The sequence below is a fragment of the Meles meles genome, chromosome 1, assembly GCF_922984935.1.
Source record: "Meles meles chromosome 1, mMelMel3.1 paternal haplotype, whole genome shotgun sequence".
NCBI lineage: Eukaryota > Metazoa > Chordata > Mammalia > Carnivora > Mustelidae > Meles > Meles meles.
In genome coordinates, this window is record NC_060066.1 from 121,752,007 (window position 1) to 121,778,627 (window position 26,621).

Sequence of the window (26,621 nt, forward strand, 5' to 3'; positions counted from 1 at the left end):
GTGTTGGAATAAGGGGGGGATCAATGTCTGAGTTAAGGCAGTAACCACAGGGAAGGAAAACCATGAGCAGATTCTGGAGCATTAAGGAAGAAAGACCCAGGACTCAGTGGCTGCCTTTTGGGAGTGGATGGTGAGACCACCACAGGGATGGGGACACAAGGTGGGGAATATATTGGGACTGTGGAAGGAGCAGGCTCAGTGTGGAGCCCAAAATGTCTGAGGCTCATTGGCCGAGGTTGACTAAGAGATGGGTTTGAGGTGCAAAGGGCCTGGGGCTCGACCCCTCAGTGAAGGCCTCGTCAGCTCTCTGATGGTTGCTAAAACTGTGGTACTGGACACACTCACCTAGGATGGTGGGTAAGGGAGGGAAGGGAGGTTGACAAGGAACACCCTGCTCATTTTAGGGCTTGTATAACCAATCTCTGGGAAGATAGGGAGGTGAGAATGAACTAGAGGCAGAGCCATTAGTCAGAGGCATTCACGTACAGTAAATGGGCTCATGGCCCCGCTGCTCCAGGTATGTAAGCATTTCTTTACATCTCCAGCCTCAGTTTCCCCACTCATGAAATGGCCCTCATAATACCCTCTTTGTTGTATCATTGAAAGGAAACAAAACAATACCCATAAAGCCCATCACACAGCTCCTTACCAAGAGGTATTCAGTAAATAAGAGCCACTGTCATGAACAGCAAACTTAGAGAAGCTACAAGTTTCCAGAATCATCCAGGTGTGCTAGTGTTCTGGGCCGGAAGCTCCTCTGGGCCTCCACCTGACACTCTTGACACCAGCTGGATGAGCAAATCCAGGCAGGACACAGACGTCCCTGAAAGTCCCACTTGTGTCCCTGAGAGGCACAGGCTTGGAGACCCAGCTGTCTGGGCCTCTGTCCTTCCCAGGGATGGTGTTTCCTGCAGGGATACCCCAGCCCACCCCCCTCATCCCCTGCCTCGCCCTTTAGGACCTTCCCTGTAACTGCAGCTTGCAGGGGAAAGGACCAGGCAGGGGCCTTAGCCTCTGCCCAGAGCCGGAAGACAAGCCATGCCCTCCCCACCATGCTGATTCCCACCTCTCCACTGGGCAGCCCAGAGGACTAAGCCAGAATGGGATCAAAAGGGGGCTTGAGGCATCAGGGAACCCATTAGGGCAGAATGGCCCAGCTCTCCTCTTTGGAGCAAGCTCTCCAGTCCAGGAGCCATGCAATCAAACTTCATCCAATGAGGTGGCCGCCCTGGCCTTGGTTTCTTTTCTTTTTTTTAATGTAATTTTATTTTATTTTATTTTCAGTGTTCCAAAATTCATTGTTTATGCACCAACCCAGTGCTCCATGCAATACGTGTCCTCCATGATACCCACCACCAGGCTCACCCAACTTCCCACCCTGCTCCCCTCCAAAACCTTCAGTTTGTTCCTCAGAGTCCACAGTCTCTCATGGTTCGTCTCCCCCTCTGCTTTCCCCCAACTCCCCTCTCCTCTCCATCTCCCAATATCCTCCGTGTTATTCCTTATGCTCCACAAATAAGCAAAAACATATGATAACTGACTCTTTCTGCTGGCCTTGGTTTCTTCATCTGTAAAACACCCGGCTGGGCCAGGCCACCTGCGAACTCCCTCCCACCAGGAAGGACGTCGGTCCTTCTCGCTGGCCCTAGCCTTCTCTGTCTGCAATTCACCTTCTGTCCAGCAGAGGGAGCCAGCACCTCCTCCCAGCAGGCCTGGAGCCCGTGCTGAGGAGGCCGGCCCAGGGTCAGGAAAGTTTGCTGAATAAAGGATGTGCCCGCCGCCCTGTGACACGCTCAGTGCACCCTGGCGGGGAACAAACATTCAGGGAGCAGCAGCCATAGTTGTCTCCATTTCACAGATGAGGAAACTGAGGTTCCAAGAGTTTAACTTGAACCCAGGGGCTCAGGCATTCATGAGGACATGGGCGACTCTCAGAGGGTATGATATGATCTCTAAATATCTGACGACTTGCCTTAAAGGTGGGGCACACAGAGTAGATGTTCTGGGGATGCAGGCCTGACACTGGCCCAGGGGAGAACGTTGTGATGGTCAGAGCTGGCCAGTGGGGACAGGACTCCGTGGCTCTCTCAGGGAGTCTGGAGTTAAGGGATGGTGGGTCTGAGACCACCTCCAGCCCAGGGGGTGACATTCTGAGAGGCCCTGAGGGGCCAGGCACAGTGGGTGCCTGCTCTGAGTAACAGGGACCACTGTCCCTCTGGGGCTTGGCGCCCCTGGGGCCTCACAGCTATCAACACCCTTCCTTGAACATGTCCACCTCAGGGCTAGATGGGCCTGGTGTTTTCTCTGCGGGCCTCTGGATCCCAGTCACAGACCAAGGGGCAGACTCGCATTGGCTATCTCTCTCACCAAAGGCTTGTTCTGGAATCCCAGGCAGGCCTTGGGGTGGGGGTGGGGGGTTCTTTGGAGGCCTGAATTCTGCGCTGTATTCATGGGGCTATGACCCTCCAGCCTACTGGGGTGGGCTGGGGAGCCACAGAGCAAGCTCACCAGGCTCATTCTGGGAGCCCTGTGAGGATGTCCGTCCAGACCTTTAGATGGACCAACATTCTGGACCAGGGTTCCTGGCCCCAGCTACTGTCCAGTTTCAGAATCAAGCATGGCAGGATGAGCTTCTCTGGAAGGATGGTGCCTGTCTGGGGCCCACGCACATCCCACAGGGCACGCTCGGGGGCTGTGTGGGGAGAGTGAGAGCCAGCCAAAGGGACAGTCTCTCGGGTCCAAGCTGGTCGGGCAGCAGCCAAGTACTTGTCACTTCTTAGGCAGGGCAGTGCCAGCTGGTGCTGGAGGAAGAAGGAGGAGGAGGATGGTTCCCATCAGAACCTCTGGCGAGACTATATAAACTTGCATTCTGAGACTCCTTCGTGGACTCTCCACAGTGGAGTCCAGGACTTTCCATTTTCAACCAAGCTTCCCAGGGATTCTCACGGAGCCAGCACCTGAGAAACTGCCCTAGAGCGACCAACATGGTGGCCTGCCGGGGCTCCCTGCTATCCTGGGGTGGCTAAGGATCCTGGGGAAAGCTGCCTGGAGGAGAGACCCTGGGAGAGATCCAGTCTCAACCTCTGAGGGATTGTGCCGGCGTGCTGGGAGTAGCAGGAAGGACTTCCCCGGAGGCCAGCTTTGGGGAGAATATTCGTGGCGCCCCTCCCCTGCTCCAGACATGTGACCCATGCTGTCTTGTGTAACCCTCACAGCCAGCGTCAGCCCTTTTGACAAATGACGAACCTGAAGTTCAGAGAACTTGGATTCCAAGGCCACACGGCTAAGAGCCAGCACTAGGATTCCAAGGCCCTTGGCACCTCGCTCCGCAGCGTGGAGAGCCCCACACGGAGAGCTGGCGGGGTAATAAGCATCTAGTCACCAAGAGGGTCCCAAAGGCAGCTGGATGCTCCCAGGAAGAACCTTGCTTTGTGTGGAGGCCGAACAGTGTGGGGTGGGAATGTGCGGTGGGCATGTGAGGGCCAAGAAATCAAGGAGAGGCTTTTGGACTCCTTGGCTGGTTCTGTGTTCCCACCCGTGCAGACACTTCTCTCTCTCTCTCTCTCTCTCTCTCTCTCTTTCTAAAACACACACACACAGCTCCCCAAGCTCAAAGAAGCCTGCACAGCCAGTCCAGTGTCTCTCAAGGCCGAACAGGGCGAGGCCTGGCCCCAGTCTTGGTGGGGCACTGCCCAGGTCTCTGGGACCCCTGAGGGCCACGTGGGACAAAGGGGAGATCTGAGTCTTTCCCTGGCTTCAGGCCACTGATCTCCCCCTTCCGCAGCCACCCCAGTGCAAGACAGAGTCCCAGGGCCTCAGGAGGGGTGACTTCCTGGATATGTTTGTCTTGTTTTGTTACTTTTTAAATTCCCATTTATTTTGTGTGGGGCGGAGCGGGAGCAGAGAGGCTTGGATTACTGCTCTTAGGGAAGAAGCTGGAAAATACAGAGAAGCACAAAAAAAGAGAGTAAAGCCCCCAGGAACGGCTCACACAGCCAGAGATGACTGACTCGGTTCTTGTGGTGTCCTCTCAAACCCAGCCTCCTAGGTTCAAATCCCAGGCCCACCCTTTAGTGCTGTGTAACCTGGGGCGAATTATTAAACCTCTGTGGCTCTTGGTGCCTCAGTGTCTCCATATGTAAATCGGAGATGCAGATAACAGGACCCGGTTCCCTTCCCGGGTTGTTGTCAGCATTCTCTGACCCCCTGGATGAGCTCCAGCGCAGCAGAAATGTTTAGGTTCACGCGGTGACAATTTTTTGTCTTGCTCAAGATTTCACAATTACAATTTTTTTTTTTTACAAAATTGAGTGTTACCATTTTGTAAGTAACCCTTTTCACCTAGAACTACATCATGAACATTTTTTCCTTTTTTAAAGACTATGTATACATGTATTTTTTAATATATATATATTAAGAGTTTATTTATTTGACAGAGAAAGATCACAAGTAGGTGGGGGTGGGGGAGCAGGCTCCCCACTGAACAGAGAGCCCAATGCGGGGCTGGATTCCAGGACCCTGAGATCATGACCCGAGCCGAAGGCAGTGGCTTAACCCACTGAGCCACTCAGATGCCCCAAGACTGTATTTTTAAGTAATCTCTATACCCAACTTGGGACTCAGACTCGCAACCCTGAGATCAAGAGTGGCACACTCGACCTACTGAGCCAGCCAAGATTTTCTATATGTCGATTTGTATGACTGTAATTAATGTTTTCTATTTAGAGGTATGTGATTCTAGGTTTTGTTGAGATTCTGACCATTTCTTCTGTTTCCATTTATAGGATTTCAATTTATTTGTTTGTTAGTTGGAGGATCTCAGGAAGCAAGCCTCTGTCACTTTGTAGCCTGCCTTTTCCAGTTTATGCTGCATCATGAACTTTCCCCCATACTCCTGAAGGGTCTTTTACAGGCTGTTTTGAATGGCTGCATTTTGGTCGTTCTGAAAGCTTCGTGTGGAAGTGGAGGCAGGAGCAGGAGAATATGCTGGAGGGACTGCTGCTTGAGGCCCCCTCCTCTGCACACCCAGGAGGGGAAGCCTGAGCTGGGCCTGGCCAGGCGGCTCCACCGAGATCACAGAGGGCATGCCCCTCCCAGAGGCTGCCCCCTCTGAGGCTGCCCTTACAGGCCCACTTTCCTGAAGGCCTGCTCTGAATCACAGTGCAAAGTCCGGCCCTCCAGGAAGGGCTTTTCCAGACATCACTGAGGGCCTCTCCTTCAGTGTTGTCTGGTCAAGGGTGTGCTGGGTGAATCTGGGCCTCTGGGACCACCTCCACACCTCCCCCCTGGAGGAGGGGGAGGCCGCAGAATACAAGGGAGGGAGGAAGAGCCATGTGTGGGAGTGACCCAGAGGATTTAAGGCTGGAGAGAGATGGAACCAAGCGAGTGAAAGCCGGGAGAGGGGCCCTGAGAAACCCCTAGAATGACATCCTGCTGTCAGGGACATTTAGGAAAAGGTAGGAGAAATAAGACTTGAGCATGGGCTTTGGGTTTGGGACTGTGGGAGACGGAGGGACTGAGGGCGACCACGGCAAAGGAGGCTGGGTCTGAGATTCCAACCCTGGTCTCCTAGTCCCTGGAGTGGGCAGTTTCCAGGGGCACCTGGGGTCTAGACTTCTGTCCGGAAATTTCAAGGCCGTGACACACACTGACCCCAGAGGATGGACTACATGCCCTCAAGTCACCCCCTCCCCCAGCCTCCCTCTGCTCCAGCCCCCTTGCCTTCCCCTATCTGAATGGGGAGTGGGGAGCACAGCAGAGTCTCCCCAGGCTGTGAACCCCTGTTCCCCCAGTGACACCAGCCCCTCCATCTACACTCGACCCCATTCTCCCACAGCTTCCTAAAGTCTCCGGTCCTTTGGCGTCTCTGCTCTGGCAACAGTAGCTTCTCCCAGCAGCAAGTATGGCACGGTGTCTGCCTTCTTAAACATGTGTGGACAAGCTTCCACATGTCATTCTCTGAGCCCACCGTCCCATTCCCAGCAGAGCGTCTTTGAGCCACCTACACGAACCCTCTCCAGCCAGCCCTGGTCACCTATGGCTCCGGGGAACTGCCGTCCTCAGGCCCACCCGTGGCCTCCATGTGCACGAGGACACGGATTCCTCTCTCTCAGCGCTTTTCCCCACCTCTCAGTCCCACCTCACCCAAGTGTCGGCTCCTTCCTTCTCCAAATGCTCTCCCTTCCTCGCTCCCCTCAGGGCTTGTGGGCTGCTCCTGGGTCTCCTTCGTGGGTTCTTCTTCACCTTCAAAACCGTAAGGTGGCCCCTAAGGTGGCATGCCAGCGCTCAGCCTGAGGCCACTGCCCTCCATTCACATCTTCTCCCCAAGTGGCCTCCTCCCCCTCGGGCTTCTTTGGGATTTCTGTGCAACTGCCAGGGACCCATCACCCCCCTGCCCTGCTCTTGTCCTCTTTCCGTCTCAGTCCTCACCGCCATGAACTTCCCCCCCACACGGCTGAACAGTCTTGCCCTACGGTCTTGAATGGCTGCCTCAGGGTCATCCCACCACACTCAGCTTCTGACTCCAAGTTCCTCCTGCCTTCTCGATGCTTCCACTCCGAACCTGCAGACGCCTTTCACACCATAGCCAACAGGAACAGAACTGAACCTCTTCCCTCCTTCGTGGTTGCTCCTTCTTGTCTGGTCCTCCCCACCTCACCGAGGGTCACCATAACCTGCCTGGTTGTCCACACTCCGAGTCCCTCCTCCAGAGGGCCCTTCTCCACCACCCCAGTGCTCCCCAGACGGTTCACCCACATACTCACCGGCCTCTGCCTCCTCCCCATGGCTGCAGAGCTGCCCGTTGGTCTCCCTGGGCCCACACCCCCACTGCAGCCTGTTCTCCTAAAACACAAATCAGACCACACCACTCTTCCACTCAAAACCCCCCAGCGTCTTCCAACGGCCCTTGAAATAAAAGCCAGAATCCCAGCCTGCAGAGCCTGGGGCACCCTGACTACTGCCCACCCCGGCCTGCCCCAATGCAGCTCACGGTGGCACGCCTCTCCTGGCATCCATTCAGCTCCAGTCTCCCAGTGGCCTTCCAGCTGCCACATCTTTGTGTCATTGCCCTCCTTCCATGGGTACTTCACAGCACAGTCTCCTCTCAAACCCGTTATCTCAGCTCGAAGTTCCCCTCCTCAGAGATGTTTTCTCTGATTACAGGCATCCAAAGTATCCTCCCATACCCACGCCTTCAATCACCCCCCCCCCCCGCCCCCCGCCACGCTTCCTTCCTGTCACTTATCAGTGCTTTGATTGCGTTGTATCTGCTCATTTCTTCTACCTCCGGAATGAAAGCTCCAAACGGCAGGTGCGATGTCTCTCGTGGACTCCTCTGCCTGGCTTCTAGAAGCCACTTGCCCCCGTGTGCTGAGCCTGGAGGCAGCAGTGGCAGAGATCGGGTCTGTTTCGAAGCCCCAGGACCTAAGCATCAGCCCCTGGTCATGGCCATGATTCAGGCTCCAGCTCCCGATCTGACATCACCCATGGAGTACGCGAGCAAGAGCTCTGGCTGGACACTTCCTGGCTTCTGCTTCCACGAGCCTCAGGCTTTCTGTGACTTTCAGCCACAAGCAGGCCTCTGTCCCCAAATCCCGGAGTCTGTCCTCTCTCCCCGATGGCCCTTCATGCAAGCAGACCTCTCTGGCCTCCAGAATTCCCTGGCGCTGAGCAGGGCCCACTCTGGAGTTTCTGAGAGGCCCAGGCTGGGGTCGCCTGGAGGGGGTACTCCTTGGCCTCTTCAGCCTAAAGCCTGTGTGCCTGAGTCTATCCCTAACCCCCACTCACTGGCAGCCTCTCTCTAGGCCCTGAGAACCAACGAGTGGCAGGACCTTCCGGGGAGGCAGCAGACCAGGGACATCCTTGCTTGGATGCTTGGCTGGGTATTGGTGCCTCAACGGGGCTGGGAGGTGTCTCCTAGCATCTAGCTAGGGGCCCGGCCGATGGGAAGCCCCCATATAGAGCTGGGGAGTGAGTGAATGAGTGGATGAGATCCAAACCCTCCTAGCCTCATAGTCCAAGGAGATGTCCTTTGAGTCCCAGGCAGGATGACTTCGCTAAAGAAATACTTTGGTACCTGGAGCTTTCTTTGTGCAAAAGCACCAGTAATGGCCCCCACATCCCCAGGGCCAGATGGCCTGGCCTCTCTGTCCCTCCTAAGTCCCCTCTTCCCTGGAGGGGCTCCCCTCGGGCAGATGTCCTCAGATGACACCAAGGCCTGAGGCCAGCCCCACACAGGCCGCAAAGGGCTCCTGTCTGGGGAAGCCCACACTGTTCCCGAGGGCCCAACCCCACCCCCAGGGCACGGTGGAGAGCAAGAGCCCAGGGTGCCAGGTGGTGCTCCTTGTCTCTCTGTCCTAAGATTCACGTGTATCTCTGCGGTGGCCCTTTCCCCTTCCCCTGCCCATGGTCCTCTGTGCGAGAGCCTCCTGTCCTTGTACAACATCAGCAGAGGAGTATGCGAAGGGCAGGCTCATCCTGAGGGGGGCAGAAGCATGGATTAGCTGGACACTGGGGCCTGCGCCAGGGGTGGAATGTGGCTATGGCCTTGATGAAGCTGGGGCTGGGACTGGAGGAGGCAAGGTGACAGGCTGTCCTATCCAGGAGGAAGCTGGAGGACCAACAGGCTGAGCCCCAGGGAGGCCTGGAGTGCCAGTTCCCATGAGGCCATGGCTAGGGGCTGGCCCAGGAGGCACCTGAGCCCTTGGCCGCTAAAGCTGGCTGCCTGATGGACTCTTGCAGGTGGGGAAGGCCCTGGCCAGGATCCAAACCCTGGACTCCAGACCATCCAGGGCAGTGTTGGCTGGGCAGGGCATGAGAAGTGAGTGGAAGAGCAAGGACGGTGAGGGGGTGCTCCTTGATGGTGGGAGGAGACAGAATAAAGGACAGAATGAGGACACACTGCCGGAGAAGTCTCAGCCTTCCTTGTAATACCCCATGGTGACCCCCACCCCCGGTCCCCATCAGCTCTTCCAAGATCCCTGTCCCACTTGTGGGCACCACTGAGCATGCTCAATCATGCATTCATGCGTGTGGCACCCACACCCCCACGGGCACAGGTGCCCCAAACCCCAGGGGGCCACCTCTAGCCACCTGTCCCCTGACCACAGAAGCCGGGCCTCTCTGGCCAAGGGGCCCTCTCCTTCTAGCCCCAGCCCTAGTGCCTGAGGCGGAGACTGGGGCCCTCAGGAGAGGAACCCAAAAGGTGGAGGGAAGAGAAGGCCACACCCAAACACTGGAGGAGAGCAGAGGAGGAGGCTGGGCCTGGGGGGACCCTGGCTAAGCTTGGCACTGCCATAGGTCCGGGCTTCCGCGCGGAGGGGGTGCTGGCCTACGAAGCCGCCACACCCACCGGAGTCCAAAGAGCACAGGTGTGGCTGCCTCATGGCCTCATCACCATAAGGCCTGCTGGCTCAGCCAGGGCCAGCCGGTCACAGGGCCTCTGTCTGCGGCTGCTGGCAGAGAAGCCGCTGCGTTCCCACCACCGGCTCAAACGGCAGCCCCTGTGGGGGAGACAAACTTCACCAGGACACAGGTAAGGCCTGGCCTTCAGGAGGATGGGGGGCGGTTGCCACTCAGCCGCAGGCCATCCTGGGTGGTGGGAACAAGTCCGCATCTTCCCCGCTGAGGTCTCCAGCCCATTCTCGAATGCTGCCAGGAAGAGCAAGCCCAAGAAAGGCTTGGGACTTGGGCTGGTTAGCTGGCTCGGAAGCAGGGCAGGGGAAGCCAGGATTCCAGAAGCATCTCTGGGCTTCTTCTCCCAGGGTCTGTGATGCAGACACACCTTCCCTGCGCCAAGCCCCTAAGTTCAGGGAATACATGGGGCAACTAGGTGGCCACAGCCCTCCTCCCCCAAGGAGAAAGCAGGCCAAAGCCATCTGCCCCCACTCTCCTGTCATCTGCCATCCTGAGCTTCAGACAGTTCCGGGAGACCTGCGCATAGGGACTCACATACTGGCATGGGGGGAGGGGAGTAGGGCTGACCAAGGCAGAGCTCCTTATCTCTCATTTTCTCTTCTTTCTCTTCCGGACCTAGAAGCAGGAAGTGTTACACCCTGGGGGGTAGAGTGGGGAAGAGCAGGCTTCCGGCAGCCCTGTCCCCTCCAAGGGGACTGGGTGCTCCCAAACAAGGAAAACAGAGCCAGCCGCCTCCTCCACAGTCCCTCAGTCGTTTCCTAGCAACTGATTTCCCCATCCCTGAGTCATCTTATCAGAACCTCTGTTATTTTCATAACAGTCCTAATAAACAGGTGTGGGCTGCTCTCTTATACTTTGCCCGGGATATTTCAGGGTTTCTGAACAACCCAGGCACACCATGGAGATGCGTGGCGCCCACAGACTTGACACCCTATTCATGATGCACACACACGTCATCCCAGTGACACTTACCCTTGAACCACATGCTCAGTTCATTACCCCCCACACACACACGCACACGCACTGTACTTACCTCCACTGCTTTTCAACCTGTGTGTATTCTAGACAACCCCCCCCCCCCCGCCCGCCCGGTGTTGGGAAGGCACTGGGGAGACAGCCATGGCAAGACAAGTCTGTCCTCTGCAGGTCACAGCCCTGTGGCAGAGACATATCTACACAGTTAAACCCTGGGGCGTGCAAGCCAGACTGGGCTAGGCTCATTCTCCAGGAAATACTCGCTGGTGACCTCAAGCCTGTTACCCTCTTTGAGCCTGAGTCCCCATCGGGTAACTGGAACAATAACAGCACCCTCCGGGTGAGGTGGTTTTGAGGACTAAGTGAGTTGATGAGGGTGAAGTCCACAGACCAGAGCTCGGCAGGTAGAGCCAAAGAAGTCCAAGCGATGAGAGTGAAAGTGAAATACTGTGTTTGTAAGGGGTGCAGCCTCAGGTTCACACGCTAACCGGAGTGACTATCTTTGTGAGAAACATACAAGGTTGGCCATGGCATCGGGAGGGCACTCTGGGCAGGGGAGATGTGGTCAAGGGGGGGCTTCACGGAGGAGGTGATCCTTGAGCTGGATATCAAGGGCTGGGTAGGGAGGGGCTCTGGGCAGAGGGTTCAGAGTATGGAAAGGTGAGGAGACAAGAGTCTTGATTATCTAAGACTTTCAGGGAGGTGCAGATCATTGACAAATCCTACAGAGCCCCATGATTAAAGCATGCAAACAGATACACAAACAACACACCCATTCTAAGTGCGACAGCAGCTTAAGGGACAACATCGACCTCTTCCGGATTTGCAGAACCGAAACAGGCTTGGACAAGAGGCTTGTTTTGGCAAGGAAGGCTGCTGTACCTGAGGCCTTTCCTCTGGAAGCTAGGTGCGGCCCATGGACTTGGCATCTTTCACATTCAGGCCCAAGACAGGATATGTTCCCAGGTGCCTGTCCACACAGCCTTCTCAAGCCCAAGGGAATGAGCCTTAGTGACCAAAAAATGGGAGGTCAGGAGCCTGCCTTGAGCCTCCCCAGACCAGCTGAAATGGGGCTCCTTGGAGGAACTCAAGGCTGCAGATGGTTCCAGAAAGGCCCCTGGAGCCAGAAGTTTTGGGTCTGGTCCCGGAGGCCCCAGGCCTGAGCGAGGGGCGAGCTGCAAGAGCACATCTCCTGCCGGGTTCTGCCCTCGTGTTTTCCTCCCCAGCCCTGATGGCTGTCTCTCTGGTTCAGTGTAGATTCTGGGAGTCCTCTCACTGTGCCAGCATGTCCCGGCCCAGCAGCAGAGCCATTTACCGTAAGCACCCCCTCTGGTCCGCTCTCTCCTTCCCTCCTTGAACCCCCACCCTCAGGGGTCTCCCCACCTCCCCCACCAGTCACTGACCCTCCCCCGTGGGTTCCTTGCCCTCCATCCCCTTGCTTCGCTCCCCTGCAGTGCAGCGGAAGGACTACCTGCAGGCCATCTCCTCTGAGCCCACCTGTCTGCAGCACAGGGTGGAGGTGAGTAACCCTGGGTCAGTGTTCTTTGCCCAGGACCTGGCACGGTGGTGGGAGGATGGCCTGTGGGACAGTGGTCCCTGCAAGGACTCCGGCAGAGCCCTGTCTCAGCGGGAAGAGGTCTGGGCTAGAGCCCCCAGAGCAGGCATGTGCTACTTGAGGGCTGAAAGGAAGGCTCCAGCCCCTCTTGTGCAGGCAGACGGCACGGGCACTGTGAGATCTGGTGGCCTGAAGGGCTGCGGACGCCACAGGGCAAGCGCAGGCTGGAAGGCTGTTGGGGGGAAGAGCAGACACTTCATCAGGCTGACACATCGGGGGCAGACAGCAGATTTAGGCTCTCAGGAGGAAGAAGCAGGGAGGGACACAGGGGCAGTGGTCTGGAGGCTTGCAGGGCAGCAGGGCAGGGTTCCCCACCCCTCAGCCTCACCCCTCAGGGCCTCACTGGGAACTGGCTCCATGAGACCTGGCAGGTGGGCGCAAGAGGAGCTGTTTCCCAGATGGGCGTGAGGTCATGTAGGCATCCCAGAACATGTAGGCAGCATGAATTCCTAGAGAGGCACTGAGGGCTGGGCAGAGAGCAAGGCGGGGCGTCAGGAGCAGGAGGCAATGGCGGCCTCCCAGCAAGGCCCTGGAGGAGAGGGCAAGGGGTAGGACTACGGCTTTTGAAGGTGGCATTTGGATGGGAGAAGGGAGGGGTCTCCTCGAGGAAGGAGAGTAACAGGAACACCTGCCAGGATGATGGGATTAGCACAGGGCAAGGCTCTGAGTGAGACCAAGATGACCATGGCCCTCATCAAGCAAGACTCAGAGAGGGAGCCCTTGATCTTCCTGGGAGACAGGAAAGGGCTAGACTAGCAGAAGTGGGAAAAGCATTCTGGGCATGGGGAAGAGCATGAGCCAAGGCAGGGAGGCAGGAATGCTCGGGCAGTGAGGGGAAGGACCAGGCTGGAATGGTGGATTCCCAAAGGGAGCAAAGAAAGCCAGAGACAGAATCTGAGGGTCCTATATCCCGCCCAGAGTTCAGACTTTTTTTGTTGGGTTATTAGAGCCCACATCTACCACAAAACAGCCCCCTCTGCTGGCCTGGACTGGTAAGGGCCATGACATCCTTCCTCCAGAGTCCTGAATGCTCTGGCGCAGCTCATCTGACCCTGACTCCGGGGCCCTATCCTAGACCAGCTGCTCCTGGTCTCCCATTGGCCCTTGAAGGCTTCTCTATGGGGATGGCCTGGGACCTCCCCAACAAGGAGGCCAGGAACACCTCCTCTGCTGCCTTGCCCCCACCCTTGCCCACCACCACCTGCACGACCCTCTCCAAACCTCCTTTCCCCTCAGCACCTGATGACATGTAAGCTGGGGACGCATAAAGTCCAGGACCCCAGGGATGCCCTGAGGAAGCTGCAGGAGATGGATGCCCAGGGCCGGGTGTGGAGCCAAGACTTGCTCCTGCAGGTCAGAGACGGCTGGCTCCAGCTGCTGGACATTGAGACAAAGGTCAGCGCCCCCCCACCCCACCGGACTCTGCAGTGGGTCACAGCACACATGGGTTTTAGAGAAGCCAGCACAGGGCACGGACTCCACCCCTTCTGTGTCCCAAGCAGCAGCTACCTGTCCCCATATACAGTACACACCCAGGCCTAGGGAGGCTTGGGGGACAGAAGCATCAGGGTCAGGGAAGATGACACCCTGCCTCGGGCCACAGGGAGAGCTGGGGCAGCCCAGGTTAGGAGTTCCCAGTAGCCACCCCAGTGCTCAGTGACGTCACGGCCGAACTCTCTGTCTGGCCCAGGAGGAGCTGGACTCTTACCGCCTGGACAGCATCCAGGCCATGGACACGGCGCTCAACACTGGCTCCTACAACTCCATCCTGTCCATCACGGTGCAGGAGTCGGGCCTGCCAGCCACCAGCACTCTGCTCTTCCAGTGCCAGGAAGTGGGGGTGAGGGACCAGGGGCGGGGTTGGGGAGGAAGTGGGTACAGGGCCCCCCTGAAAACCTCCCACCACCGACACACATACAGCCTGCCTGATTGCCACTTCGTCCAGGCAGAGCAACTAAGGACCAGCCTGCAGAGGGCCCTGGAGGAGGAGCAACAGCAAAGGTAGGCGGTTTGTGCCCCCTGCCCAGCTGCAGGACCTCAGAGCCTGGGCCTGGGCAGGTCAGGCCCTGGCCCTAATTCTGGGAAATCCTGGGAGCCTGTGGCTCCACTGACCTGGGCTTGGAACTGGGGAGGGACCAGTCTGGGGCTAGGGTGCAGATGGGCACAGGGGAGGAGCTGGGACTGGGCCCAAGGAACCCTGGAGATGTGCCCGGAGACTGACATGGGACCGAGAGGGCCCACAGGGCAGGCAGATGAGACAGGGTGAGTCCAGATGGAGACCAGGGAGCAGAGCAGGTGACTGTCCTGGAGAGGGTGGTGCTGCACTTGATCCCGGGGCAGAGCCTCTGTCCCAAGAACCCCGTCTAAGCTGTGTTCCCATCCTGTGCTCAGCAGACCCCCATCTGGAGCCCATCGCCCCAGCCAAGACAGATGGAGGGGGCCTCCTCTGGAAAGGTCATTCCCCAAGGAGCAGGCACCCCCACCGGAGCAGGGGTCCCCTCCAGAACAGCCCTACTGGATGACCGCAGGGTGCAGTAAGTGTGGGGCATGAGGGCAGGTGGAAAGAAGGTTTAGATCAAAGATCAAAAATGTTCTGGGCCATGGTCCCCTTCCATTGCAGGCACGCCACCATCCCCAAGGCCCCTGACACGCAATTCCAGTGTCCGAGAACCAGGCACCTTCACTCTGCCTCCTCCACTGCGGCCCCCATCCCCTGAGAATCTGGAGAGGGATGAGGTAACTGGAGGTGGTCTTGAGCTGGCTGAGGCTCTCTGGGCCCGGGGCCGGGATGGCCACAGCAGGCCTGGGACTGAGGAGGAACAGGGAGGCTTGATCAGACCCTTGGCTGGGGCTGAGACTCTGGTTGGAGGTGGGAGAGGGTCAGGGGCAAGGTTGTGGGAGTCGTAGGGTGGGTCCAACTGGCCACTCAAGGGCATGGTTGTTTGGGGTCCAGGAGATACTAAGCCATGTCCTTAGGGACATCGAGCTGTTTACGGGAAAGCTGAAGGAGGCCCAGGGAAAGAACAATCATAAGAAGAAGAGACTGGGGAAGAAAAAGCGCAAGAATCAGTGGGGTGAGTGCTGCGGGCTGCAGGGGAGGGGAGGGAGGTGGGGGCGTGGTCTTGGGATGATCTACAGCCCACCACCTTTGCCCTCCACCGTAGTGATGACACAGGCCCAGTACACGGATTGCTTCCAGAAGATCAAGTACAGCTTCAACCTCCTAGTATGTGACTCTTTGCAAGTCCACAGCCTTCCCCTCATCCCACCCCAGCAACCACCTCCTCTCTGGTCTTGGAGACACCCCAAGTCCTTTTCCTCTCTAGCTTCTCCCCTGGGAACTTCCCCTCCTCCTCTTGGGACATTTGGAGAGTGCCAAGCAACCCCCCCCACCCCCAAGCCCCTGAACAGTTACAGGGTCCTGGGCTCCTGGGGAAGGTGGGGAAGGATGAAGGGTAGTAGCCCATAATGTGCTGTGTCCCCAGGGGAAGCTGGCCACCTGGCTGCAGGAGGGGAACGCCCCTGAATTCGTGCACATCCTTTTCCAACTTCTAGACTCTGTGAGTTTGGGGACCATAGGGTGATGAAGAAGGCCAGGCTGAGGTTAAGACAGAGCAGAGGCCGGGGCAGAAGTCAGGGGGCAGAGGGAGGTTGTGGGGCCTGCACCTTGCTCCCCACAATACGGCCTCCTCATTGATTCCAAGACACCACCCCTGATGTGTACAGAACCCCTCAACAGGCAAGATGGGCTTGGGTTGGTGCGAGGACACCAGGGACCAAGGGAGACAGGAATGGAGCTGGAGGCCTGAGGCAGTATGGCATTACAAGAGTGGGAAGCCCGGAATTGCGGGCCCCTTCCCCCTCCTGTCTGGCCCTGGGAGAGCCTCAGCTTCCTGACACCTTCCATCCCTTCCCTAGATCCTGGCCCATTGCCCTGAGCCTGGCCTAGCAGCCCAAGTGATCTCCCCGCTCCTCACCCCCAAAGCCATCGACCTGCTGCAGTCCTGCCTCAGCCCAGCTGAGACTGACTTCTGGAAGAGGCTGGGTGTGGCCTGGACCACCAGCCGGTGAGTGAGGACAAGGCCTGGGCGTGGGGGCATTGGGCAGGACATTGGAGATGGCAGGCTCTACGTTGTCACACTCCAGAAATAACACAAAACAAATTTGGGATGACTACATGGAGTTCCCAACTTTTTATTAGACTAAGTACAAACAGTTAAAAAAAAGCAAAAACGAGAAGGTGGCCTCTCACCATCACCCCCACCATTGAAGGAAGGAAGAACAACTCTTCCCAAGAAAGCAGAGTTGGCAGCCTGCTTGCTATTAAAATATTTTCTCATTTTGGTCAAGGACAAAGTGAAAACTTTGTCTCAATCCAGCTGGACTTGGAGGCTTGCTGATGGAAGAGCTGCCCATGTCACATCAACTAAGACTTAGCAACCAGTGGGCCAGGGTGGGGAGAGAGAAAAAGCTACACTACGCGGTGTGGCCGTGAGATGGGCCACAGCGCAGTCAGGCCTCGCTGACCAGGGCCTCGGGGAGCAGGCAGGAGGTGGAACCAGCGGGGGGTGCGCCAAGCTGGGGCTTCAATGAAACATTCCCCAGATACTGAGGGGCCCCCGAATGCAGGAGAGAGGTCCTGGCTGGACTGTGGGTTTGAGAACAGTGAGCACAGAAGTGACATCTGGAGCCCCTTGGGGCAAGGGCTCCAGAGGGAGCCCCAGGGACTCACTTAAACCATGGAGGCTCACCCCAGCCCTGGGAGACGAAGGAAGGGCAAAGGGTGGGGGAGGGTCAAGGAGGCCAAGAGAAATTCCAGAGAGTTAAAAGGAGAAACAAAAAAGGAGAGGCATGAAAGGCAGGAGAGAAGAGGGTTTTAGAAAGAAAGAGAGGAGTCGACCAGGAAACCAGCCAGTTGTGCTAGTGAGTCTTCTGTCTGATGGGTAGCCCTTCCCTGTGCCGCCTCGTTAGAAGAATTTTCACCCCATCTGTCTAAAGATATGAATTAAAACTCAGTGTAGTTTATTGATTTCATTGTGGGAGAACATACATGAGATGAGATTTACCATTTGAAGTATGTAATCCAATAGCATTAGGTTATGTTCCCTGTGTTGTGTAACTGTCCCCGCTCTCTGTTTCCAGAACTTTTTTCATCATGCCAAACAGAAACTCTGTACCCATTCCTCCCTCTCCCCAGTCCCTGGTAATTTCTGTTCTCTTTTCTGTCCCTGTTTATTATTTCAAATATAAAATGAAGTCAGACGTGTCCTAAAATATTTCCCAGTTTCTTCAAATAACCAAAAATGAATGAACGAATGATTGGAAAGACAATACAGAAAAGAGACTAACCCAAAAGATGTAAAAACCCTCAAACGAGTTGAGTTTTGGCAAATTATATTTAGGTGACTTGCTTACAGGCAAACTGACCAGAAGTTACAAACGGCACTAAATGCTGTGGTGATCTAGAAGCATATAGACCCTACAAGGCCATTGTATTTGGCAACTGGGAGATTATTGGGACTTTTGAAGAACAATTTTTTTTTTAAAGATTTTATTTATTTGAGAGAAAGCATGAGAAATAGAGAGAGAGAGAGCACGCAGGAGGAAAGGGCAGAGAGAGAGGGAGAAGCAGACTCCCTGCTGAGCAGGGAGCCCGATGTGGAACTCTGTGGGATTCGATCCCAGGACCCTGGGATCATGACCTGGGCCGAAGGTAGACACTTAACCAACGAAGCCTCCAGGTGCCCCAAGAATGAGTTTTGATAGAGTAATAGCAGAGCTAAAAATCAGGTTGCAAAAAATAAGGAAAGACCCAGAGGTAAGAAAATGTAGGCAGAATGTATAGACACATCCTCAGAAAAGAGAAGGTGCTGGAATGACGGCCTGAAAGGAGTATTAGCAGGGTCAAGGGAAGATTTGAGCGTGTTTTTAGGGTAAAGGAAGGAAACCAATGAAAAAGAATGCAAATGGGTGTATTCATGCCCATTGGGTAGATACTAGTAGATACTAGCTGCCTCCAATGTACTACCCACTGCACTCGGGACACTAGAGGGGCTCCGGAGAGTGAGAAACACAGATATGGGAAGCTTATGAGATACAGTGGGAGAGGAGCAGTAACCCCCGGGGTGTTCCAGAAGGAATACTCCCCTCAGGCCTGGTGAGGGAGGGAGGGAGGGAGGGAGTTTCCTCAAGGTGAGCGGGGTTTCCCCAGGGACAGGCCCTTGGAAGAGATTCCTCTTCCTGCAGTGGCGGTGCAGCGGGCCAGGAGGGGGAGGGAAGGCGGGGAAGCAAGGAGCAGTGGCCACCTCAGACTCAAGCATAGGAGGTCCTGTAATTCGAGGTGGAGTTCCACCCCACGAGTTAGCCAAAGGAGACAGAGCTGCTGCCAAGATATGAAAAACAGGTCTGAGAAGCCCTGCCCGAGACCCGGGGGTGGGGGGATCTTCCAGCTGCGACACTCTGTGGGTTCCACCCCTTAGATCCAAAGCCCCTGTCCTTGCGCTGAAGGACCCAGCCTGTTCTTACCAAGTGGATATATCTGCACTTGATGGGAAGGGGTGAGGCTGGGCTGCAGAGACCCACGCAGTGGGAAGTGTGTGTGCTTCACTGTGTGCCCCTGTATGGGTGTCTGGCTCACAGGCCATGTACCCCCTTCCCTAGAAGATCCTGAGGCTGGGCCCTGCCATCTCCTCCCTGTCCACATCCATCAGCCTGGCATAGAGTGGACTCAGCTCTGTTCTCTCCTCAGGGCCGACTGGACAGGAGTTGAGCCCCCGCCTTACCAACCCACATTCTATGATGGTTGGCAGCTTCCAGAACCCTCCAGCCAGGTAAGGGGAGCTTCGCAAAGGGCCCTGCTCAAAGCCCTGGTCTCTCGCTCCTTTCTGCCCTCTCAGTCCAAACCACAGCCACATGACAACGATGTGAAAGGTAGGTTCCCAGAGGGACCTGGACCTACATAATGGCCAGGCAGGGGAGGGGATATGAGGCAGGGGTGTGGGAACAGGGCTGTGGTCTGATACCCCAGCTCCCGACCACCATGCTGGCTGACTCCCTCCTCCTGCTCGCTCTGTTTTTTTCCCTACAGGAACCCTCAGGATACCAGAACTCTACCTCCCTCCGGTACGCCCTGGGCTTAGTAGGGACAGTATGATTCTGGGGAGGGAGGGTGGGACTGACCCTGTGGATCCATGGATTCTACAACTCAGAGACCCTCTGGGCTCACTTATAGCTGGTCACTTGCCCCCCTGCCCAACTTAGGGGAAAAGCAGTGTTTTACCTTCCCAGACTCCAACTCTGACATAGAAAGGTCCAGTGCTAGCAGAGTCTTCAGAAATCAGTGGCATTGAAGACCCCTCCAAACTGTGGGAGACCCCACCCCCAAGCCCCGTCTTACACTGACCTGCCATTAAACCCTGCAGCAGCTAAGAAGTCAACCACTAGACTCTAGGCAGGAGATAGCTGGGGCTGGAACAGTGACTCAGTCTCTAATGGTTCCATTCTCCAGCCATCCTGACTCTGTATGTGATCGGGGGGAGGGGGGAAAGCCCTGAGTTAGGGAGCACCTCCCACTTCGCTCAAGAGGAGACATACCGTGGCCTTCAGCCTGGGGACCCCAACCACGTACCCTCCACCCCCGGACCTGTCAGGCCAGCCCTGAAAATGCAAGTCCTATACGAGTTTGAAGCCAGGAACCCACAGGAACTGACTGTGGCCCAGGGAGAGGTGTTGGAGGTGAGGCATCGGCTTGAGCCTAGGAAAGGAGGTGGTGGTTGGTGGGATTCATAGGCAGCCTGGCATTGGTGGTCTAGGTATGGGGCTGCTGGGGTGGGTGGCCTAGATAGGAAGAAGAAGGGTTGGGGAGGGCAGGAAGGAAGAAAGCCTTGTTGGGGGGAGGGGCGGGGTGTGGACAGAGGCTCAGGCGACTGAGGTAGTGCCTCTCGGCAGGTCCTGGACCAGAGCAAGCGATGGTGGCTGGTGAAGAATGAGAAGGGACAGACCGGCTACATTCCCAGCAACATCCTAGAGCCCCTGCAGTCGGGGACCTCCAGGAGCCAGAGCCAGTCACCTTCTCGGGTACCACCCAGCCTAGACTATCCAGAAACTATAAGTCGGGGGTGGGAGCAGGAAGGATTCACTGACAAATGGAGGAGATAGTCCTGGTTCAAGTTCATTGGTACTATCACAGGCTTACTACATGCCAAGTTTATCATGGGGCCAGAGCAGAGAATAAGCCTCGCCCCCACCAGAGAAGCAAACCATGGAGTGATTTGACAGGAACCCAGAGCAGGGGCTCGAATGATGGGGGCTGTGGGTAGAAATGAGATGAGGGCACCTGGGTGGCACAGTCATTAAGCGTCTGCCTTCAGCTCAGGTCATGGTCTCAGCATCCCTGGGATAGAGCCCCCATGGGGCTCCCTGATCAGCAGGAAGCCTGCTTCTCCCTCTCCTGCTCCCCCTGCTTGTGTTCACTCTCTCACTATCTCTGTCAAATAAATAAATAAAAAAAAAAAAGAGAGAGAGAGAGATGAGATGACCTCTGACCCCCAGCTCCCCTGATTCTAGGCTCCAATGCTTCGACTTAGCTCAACGCCTGAGGAGGTCAGAGCCTGGCTGCAGGCTGAGAACTTCTCCACCATGTAAGTGCCTAGCCACAGAGGGTGTGTCGGGAGAACCTCTTCAAAGGGCTCAAATAATAGCCAAGGAAATCCAGAGACGCAGAACATATGGGGTACAGAAGAGACCCGCAGTGCCCCCCACCTGCTGAGTTAGAGCAGAAGAATGGGAGTGTCCATGCCTGGCCTAGAGCACTAAATGAGAAGCCTCTGCCTTGGGGAAGAGAGCAGGATCCCGGGAACTCGGGAAGAACTTCAGCTGCCAGCCACCCCTTCCCACCACAAAATTCTCTTCCAGGGCATTTCTCGATTCAAACCCTGGAGTCCTGAGATAGGTTTAAACTGACATGCGTATCTTTCTTCTTCACCTCCGGATACCCTATTCCCTGAATTCTCCTGCAACCCCAGCCTCCAAGCCCAAACAGCCTCTCATCCAATGCTCCAAAACAGACCAAGCCCCAAATACGCAGGCTCAGGTCCTTTGCTCTGCCGCTGACTGCTCCCCATTCTCGTTCCCAGAACTGTGAAGAGCCTCAGGTTCCTCACAGGGAGTCAGCTGCTTCACCTGAGACCCGGGGAGCTGCAGATGCTGTGTCCACAGGAGGCCCCACGGGTCCTGGCACGGTTAGAAGCTGTCAGAAGGATGCTGGGGGTGAGGACGCCCGGGGGCCCTGACCCGCACAGGGAATGCGGGATGCTCCCCGGGTAGGAGGGAGAATGCCAGGTGGACAGGCCCGCAGGCCTAGCCCTGGGCCAGAATGGAGTGCGACAGGTCCTGGGCACAGGATACAGCCCCAGAGGCTTGACTTCATGCTCTAGGCTGATGGTTGCCGCAAGACCCGGGGAGCCCTCACCGGGCACCTGCCTCACCTCAATCCTTTTCCTTCCTCAGATGAGTCATTAGGCGCCAACCCAGACACTTCTGAGACCAAGCAGGATGGCAGATCTGATACTTTTTGGAACCTTGAAAAATCCACTCTCGAGTCCCCAGTTTGCAGCGAACCCCACACCCCAGCTCGCACAGCAAAGAGGATGAACAAGCCCAGGGGTTGAGACCAGTGGAGCCCCTTTTTCTGCGTTGAGAGCCCTCCCTGCTTATCACCTATTTATTGTATTTCTTTCCTAAGCTTGGAGCACTTGCGCTAGATCTGGGAGGACTCCCTTTAGTCTCCCTCCTCCCCAATAAAAGCAGCTTCGAGCTTGGTATGTGCCTCCCTGCAGCTTCTTCTGGGCCTGAGGGGGGCCAAAGGCAGCGAGGCAGGAAGAGGTGGGACACTGGGCATCAAACAGCACCACACCACAGCCCCACACCCATGCCTGGGCCAGGCTGTTGGACGGTGAGCAGGGATTCCTGTAGTATAGCTGGAGCCGAGAGAATTTGAGAACTATGGCCCAACCTCTCCTTACTCTCCGAACAAACTCCATCTTTCTCCTCTGCACGCTGCTCCCCTTATGTCCCAAGGCACCCAGGACCTCTGAGGTACAACTCTTCACAGGAGGAAAGAGTGCTCAGGCTGACGGCGGTTGATCAGGAACACCTGGGCTCGGGACCCAGAACAGCACTAACATGTCAGCTGCTCCCGGCTGGACATGGCAACTTCCCCTTTTAATATGACTGTGGTCCCCTCCTATTGGGTGAGCCAACCCTGAGCTCCCCGCGCCCCCAGCTTGTCTCTTCAGTGGCAGAGCATAGGGAACATTGGACTGCAAGTTGAAAGTCTACCAGTTGACTGTTGGACCTGTAGTAAAGTCACTTCACACTCTGGGTCCCTATTTTCTCAAAGGTTACATGAAGAGTTTGGACCGTTTGTGGCTTCTAATATTTAGTATAATACATAGCCTTTGAAATCTCATAACTGTCATGGACTCCCCTCCCTACAGAACAGAGTTTATAGATTTTGGCTACACAGAAGACTTGATGTGCCTCTAAGCAGTGGCCCTGGAGGGTTCTTAAGATGTTCCCCTTTTTTGTCTGGGTCTTTTGGACTGCCTGTGCCATTCCCTCAAGTGCCTGGCCTCTGAAAATCACATCTTAGCTGGTCACACTGAATAGGAAAGCCAAAACTTTCCTTCACAAAAGGGAAAAAAGGCAAGAGTCTTAGAATCTGACTGTCGAGGGCCAAAGTTAACCAGAAATGTTGATTCCTTCCGGTGGGGAGAGGAGATATTAACCCATCACCCTTTTGGGGCTTCAGAGAGCTGAAGGAGTCCTAGACACAGGGAAAGACTTCAGGACCAGAAAACAACCAACCAAGTGTTTTAGCACAGGGCTCCCCAGATTTCCCAGCAAAGACAGGCGAGGTGAGTGGCTGCCAGAGCACCCAAGCTCAGTGGAACTGGCACTGGTTATGCTACTGGACCTGGGTTTGAATCCCAGGCCACCCATGGGAACTGAAGTTTAGAACCTCAAGCTCCCCAGGCATTGCTTGTCCTCATAAAATGGACATAAAATCTATTTCACAAAACTGCTGTGAAGCTTGAATTGGAGTAAGTCAGCCAATGTATACTTAGATTCTTGCCTGACATATCATAGGCGTTCAAAACATAATCACCTTTTGGGATGCCGAGGGCGCTCAGTCGGTTAAGCGCCCACCTTCCACTCTGGTCATGATCTTGGGGTCCTGGGATTGAGCCCCTGAGTCAAGCCGGACTCCCTGCTCAGTGGGGATCTGCTTCTCCCTCTCCCTCTGGCCCTCCCCCTGCTTGTGCTCTCTCTCTCAAATAAATAAATAAAAACCTTAAACAAACCAAACATGTTTGTCTTCTCCCTCAGGTTAATTTGGCACTTTGGAAGAGAAATCCAGGCATCTTAATTCATCTGTCCCTATGCGTTTATACTTTTTCCCTTCTTCCCTTCAGTGAGGTGTTCTTTAAAAAAGTCCCAACCTCACTTCAGCAAGCTGGGGGGAAATGTGGTTTCCCATCCTCGGGCCTGGGGGCTGGGGGTTCAGTGTCCTGACGGCCATGCCATGGAGACCAGGCCAGAAAGCTTCTGAGGAGCAGCCTTCCCACCACCCTCGACAGCAGCCATTTCCTGGTGGTCAAGAGTCTCAGTCCCTCTGTCCGCAGCAAAACGAACAACGCTTTGAGAATTGCAAAAGGAAAAAAAGAAGGAAGAGAGTTTTATTCGAGCCCAAGTGAGGACAGCTGCCCGGGATACACAATCTTCACAAAGAAGAGAGTGCTCCTGAGAACGAACATCTACTACAGGGTTATATGTGGTTTTCTGTTACATCGAGAGTTACAAATCACCATGATGAAGGACATTTCAGAAAAATCACACACTTTATTTTATGTGCAAGTCTGCAGGCTTCAAAAGTATGGGAACAGAACTTAGGGAGATTGTTACTCTTGTCTTTAGTCTGAAATGTTTCTTTTAGGTTATTTGCTAACAGATGTACAATGTGTGCTCGGGGCAGCAGTAGAGCCCGTGCTCTGAAGTTTGGTGAGGTCATTCTGATCTTGGTAACTAACAGTCGTGCTTCCCTGGGAGCCCAGGGGCAGGGCCCACAAACACTGAAAGTTGAAAATTTCCTTTATCATTGCCCCCTTTGGATCACTAATCTTTCCTCAGAAAGCACTGAAGATCAACCTTATTTTATGTCTCTTGGCTCCAGGATGACTGGCTTGTCTGTCCTGGGTATGTCAAGTCCCTTGTTGCCAGGTGTGTGTGTGGGGGGGGGGGGGTAATAAATACACACACACATTATATAATATACATACGCATACATAATGTATGCATGTGTATGATACATATTTATATATTGTATATAAAAAATATATATATCTTATATATTATCTAGAGCTCTTTGTTGAGGAAAATTTATTGTAATATAAATGGTGGGAAGCTTAGAAGTGTTATATCTTCTCTATTAAGACCAAATGGTGAGCAAACAGCACACGAGCTTGACTTAGATTGTTTAGTGGTTTTTTTTTTTTTAAGATTTTATTTATTGGGGCACCAGTGGATCAGTGGGTGGCTGAGTGGGTTAAAGCCTCTCCCTTCAGCTCAGGTCATGATCTCAGGGTCCTGGGATCGAGCCCCGCATCGGGCTCTCTGCTCAGCAGGGAGCCTGTTTCCTCCTCTCTCTGACTTCCTCTCTGCCTACTTGTGATCTCTCTCTGTCAAATAAGTAAATTAAAAAAAAAAAAATTTTATTTATTTATTTGACAGAGAGAGATCACAAGTAGGCAGAGAGGCAGGCAGAGAGAGAGGGAGAGGAGAAAGCAGGCTCCCTGCTGAGCAGAGAGCCCGATGCGGAGCTCGATCCCAGCACCCTGGGATCATGACCCGAGCCGAAGGCAGAGGCCTTAACGCACTGAGCCACCCAGGCACCCCAGATTGTTTAGTTTTGATGTAACATTTATAACAAAGGCATATGGACCATAAAAGAATTCCGATAAGCAGAATTTGAAGAAACCAATGTGATGTTAAAACAGACTTAGAAGAAAAAAATCCAAAGAATCCTTTACATATATTTTGATAAAAAGGTAGGGAAATTGATGATTATTTATGGGAAAGATGAAGCATGTGCATGGGGCAAACATAACATATATTCCCATGTTTCTTCAGGGCAGAGACTTAACATCAGAAGAAGGCAAAATAGTCCCTCACATCAGGAGGTTTTCTTAGGATAAAGAGAAGGGGCTATGGGCCAGCGCCAAGCGCTGGTATGACCTAGATGGGGTCTTAGGCTCGTTGTCTCTGATGAGGAATGCAGAGCCTTGGGCACCTGGGTGACTCAGTTGGTTAAGCCACTGCCTTCGGCTCAGGAGGTGATCCCAGAGTCCCGGGGCTCCCAGCTCCATGGGGAGTCTGCTTCTCCCTCTGACCTTCTCCCTTCTCATGCTCTCTCTCACTCTCTCTCTCTCTCTCTCAAATAAATAAATAAAATCTTTAAAAAAGAAAAAAAAAGGAAAAGGAAAAGAAATGCAGAGCCTTGTCCCCAGGCTGGAGCCATATCAACTGGCCTTGAATCCAGGCTTCTGCAGGGACAGCGAGTGAGCTTGTTAGTGGGGTCTGAAAAGACACACTAGCTGATGGGGGGAAATGGTTGTCTGAAAAACAAGTTTTAAATTTTTTGTTAGTTTTAACTTCATTACCCAATTCTCCCAAGTTGTGATCATTCCTTACTGTCGAAGACCCCAAATGATGACCACTTTGGCCACTTTATCTCCTCAGATGAGGTAGGTTTGGGGTAAAGAGCCATTCTTGCAGATCTTAGCTGTTTGATGCCTATGTCCTGGGCTAAGCAGAAGTTTTAAATTTAAAGGTTCTAGCAGCAAGGGAAATAGAAGCAACGTGGAGTGAGACATGCTAAGTTTTTTTTCCTGTTGTAATTTCCCACTGTCAGTCCTTCATTCCATTCCTATGGAACGTGGGTGGAGGCCCGTCTTCTGTCACTGCTTCAAGCTGAATTGGGGTGCAGTAGGGGCTTTGCAATGGAAGGAAATGAAACGCTATAGGACGCAATTCTTGGTTCCTTGTGCTAATAGAAGGGAACTATCAGAGATAGAGAACTTGGATATTTTCCTACATAGTTTGGTACTATATGACATCATTAATTTTATCCCCAAGTGTATTTTATGGAAAAGTAACATTACAGTTAAACCCATCCTTCCCTCTAAAATTGATATCAGTGGGTATCCAAGAGAATAGCTGAGTAAACTAGTCCCCGCCACCTTGCAAAGGCAGGCGTGGAGGTCAAGGGCTTCTTGCTGCCAAGGGACTTGCTGTCTGATTTTATCTATACGGATTCTATCTCCCAGGGGGAGTTCATTATAGGGGCAGTAAGTGGTGTTAGCCATCACAGAGATTCTGCCTTTGTTAGGAAGCAGTCAAGTAATTGGGAAGAGGCATTTTCTAGGGAAACAAAAGTAAAACACAGGTTAATGGTTGGAGCAAATGACAAACCCAGTGCCTGAGTCTCGAATGCTGCCAGATTTTCGGATGTCAGGCTTGAAACGCCCTCAGGCAGAGTGGGAACAGGCAGTGGCAA

General features: G+C 54.6%; 1 protein-coding gene across 3 annotated transcripts; it reads left to right on the top strand.

Moving 5' to 3' along the window:
• Positions 1-9,397: 9,397 nt before the first annotated feature.
• On the top strand, positions 9,398-21,826 carry EPS8L3 (EPS8 like 3). 3 transcript variants are annotated; one of them, XM_046023494.1, is made up of 19 exons: positions 9,398-9,535; positions 11,650-11,708; positions 11,847-11,911; positions 13,244-13,402; positions 13,698-13,847; positions 13,953-14,008; positions 14,399-14,541; positions 14,628-14,743; positions 14,961-15,081; positions 15,172-15,233; positions 15,493-15,567; positions 15,926-16,074; positions 18,756-18,837; positions 19,095-19,129; positions 19,546-19,741; positions 19,955-20,083; positions 20,573-20,646; positions 21,142-21,274; positions 21,515-21,826. In XM_046023494.1, exons 2-19 carry the CDS (start codon positions 11,678-11,680, stop codon positions 21,524-21,526), a joined length of 1,788 nt encoding a protein of 595 aa, XP_045879450.1. In that variant the 5' UTR covers positions 9,398-9,535; positions 11,650-11,677; the 3' UTR covers positions 21,527-21,826. The 3 variants fall into 3 exon arrangements, with proteins under 3 accessions (XP_045879450.1, XP_045879458.1, XP_045879467.1); XM_046023502.1 differs by having other exon boundaries at positions 9,399-9,535; positions 14,402-14,541; XM_046023511.1 differs by having other exon boundaries at positions 9,407-9,535; positions 11,645-11,708.
• Positions 21,827-26,621: the final 4,795 nt, after the last annotated feature.

Bases quoted from the DNA above. Each gene is read 5' to 3' on its own strand.
- EPS8L3 (XM_046023494.1), top strand. From the start codon at position 11,678: ATGTCCCGGCCCAGCAGCAGAGCCATTTACC. The intron at 11,709-11,846 runs GTAAGCACCCCC...GCTCCCCTGCAG, and splicing joins CAGCAGCAGAGCCATTTACC to TGCAGCGGAAGGACTACCTG. The intron at 13,403-13,697 runs GTCAGCGCCCCC...TGTCTGGCCCAG, and splicing joins TGCTGGACATTGAGACAAAG to GAGGAGCTGGACTCTTACCG.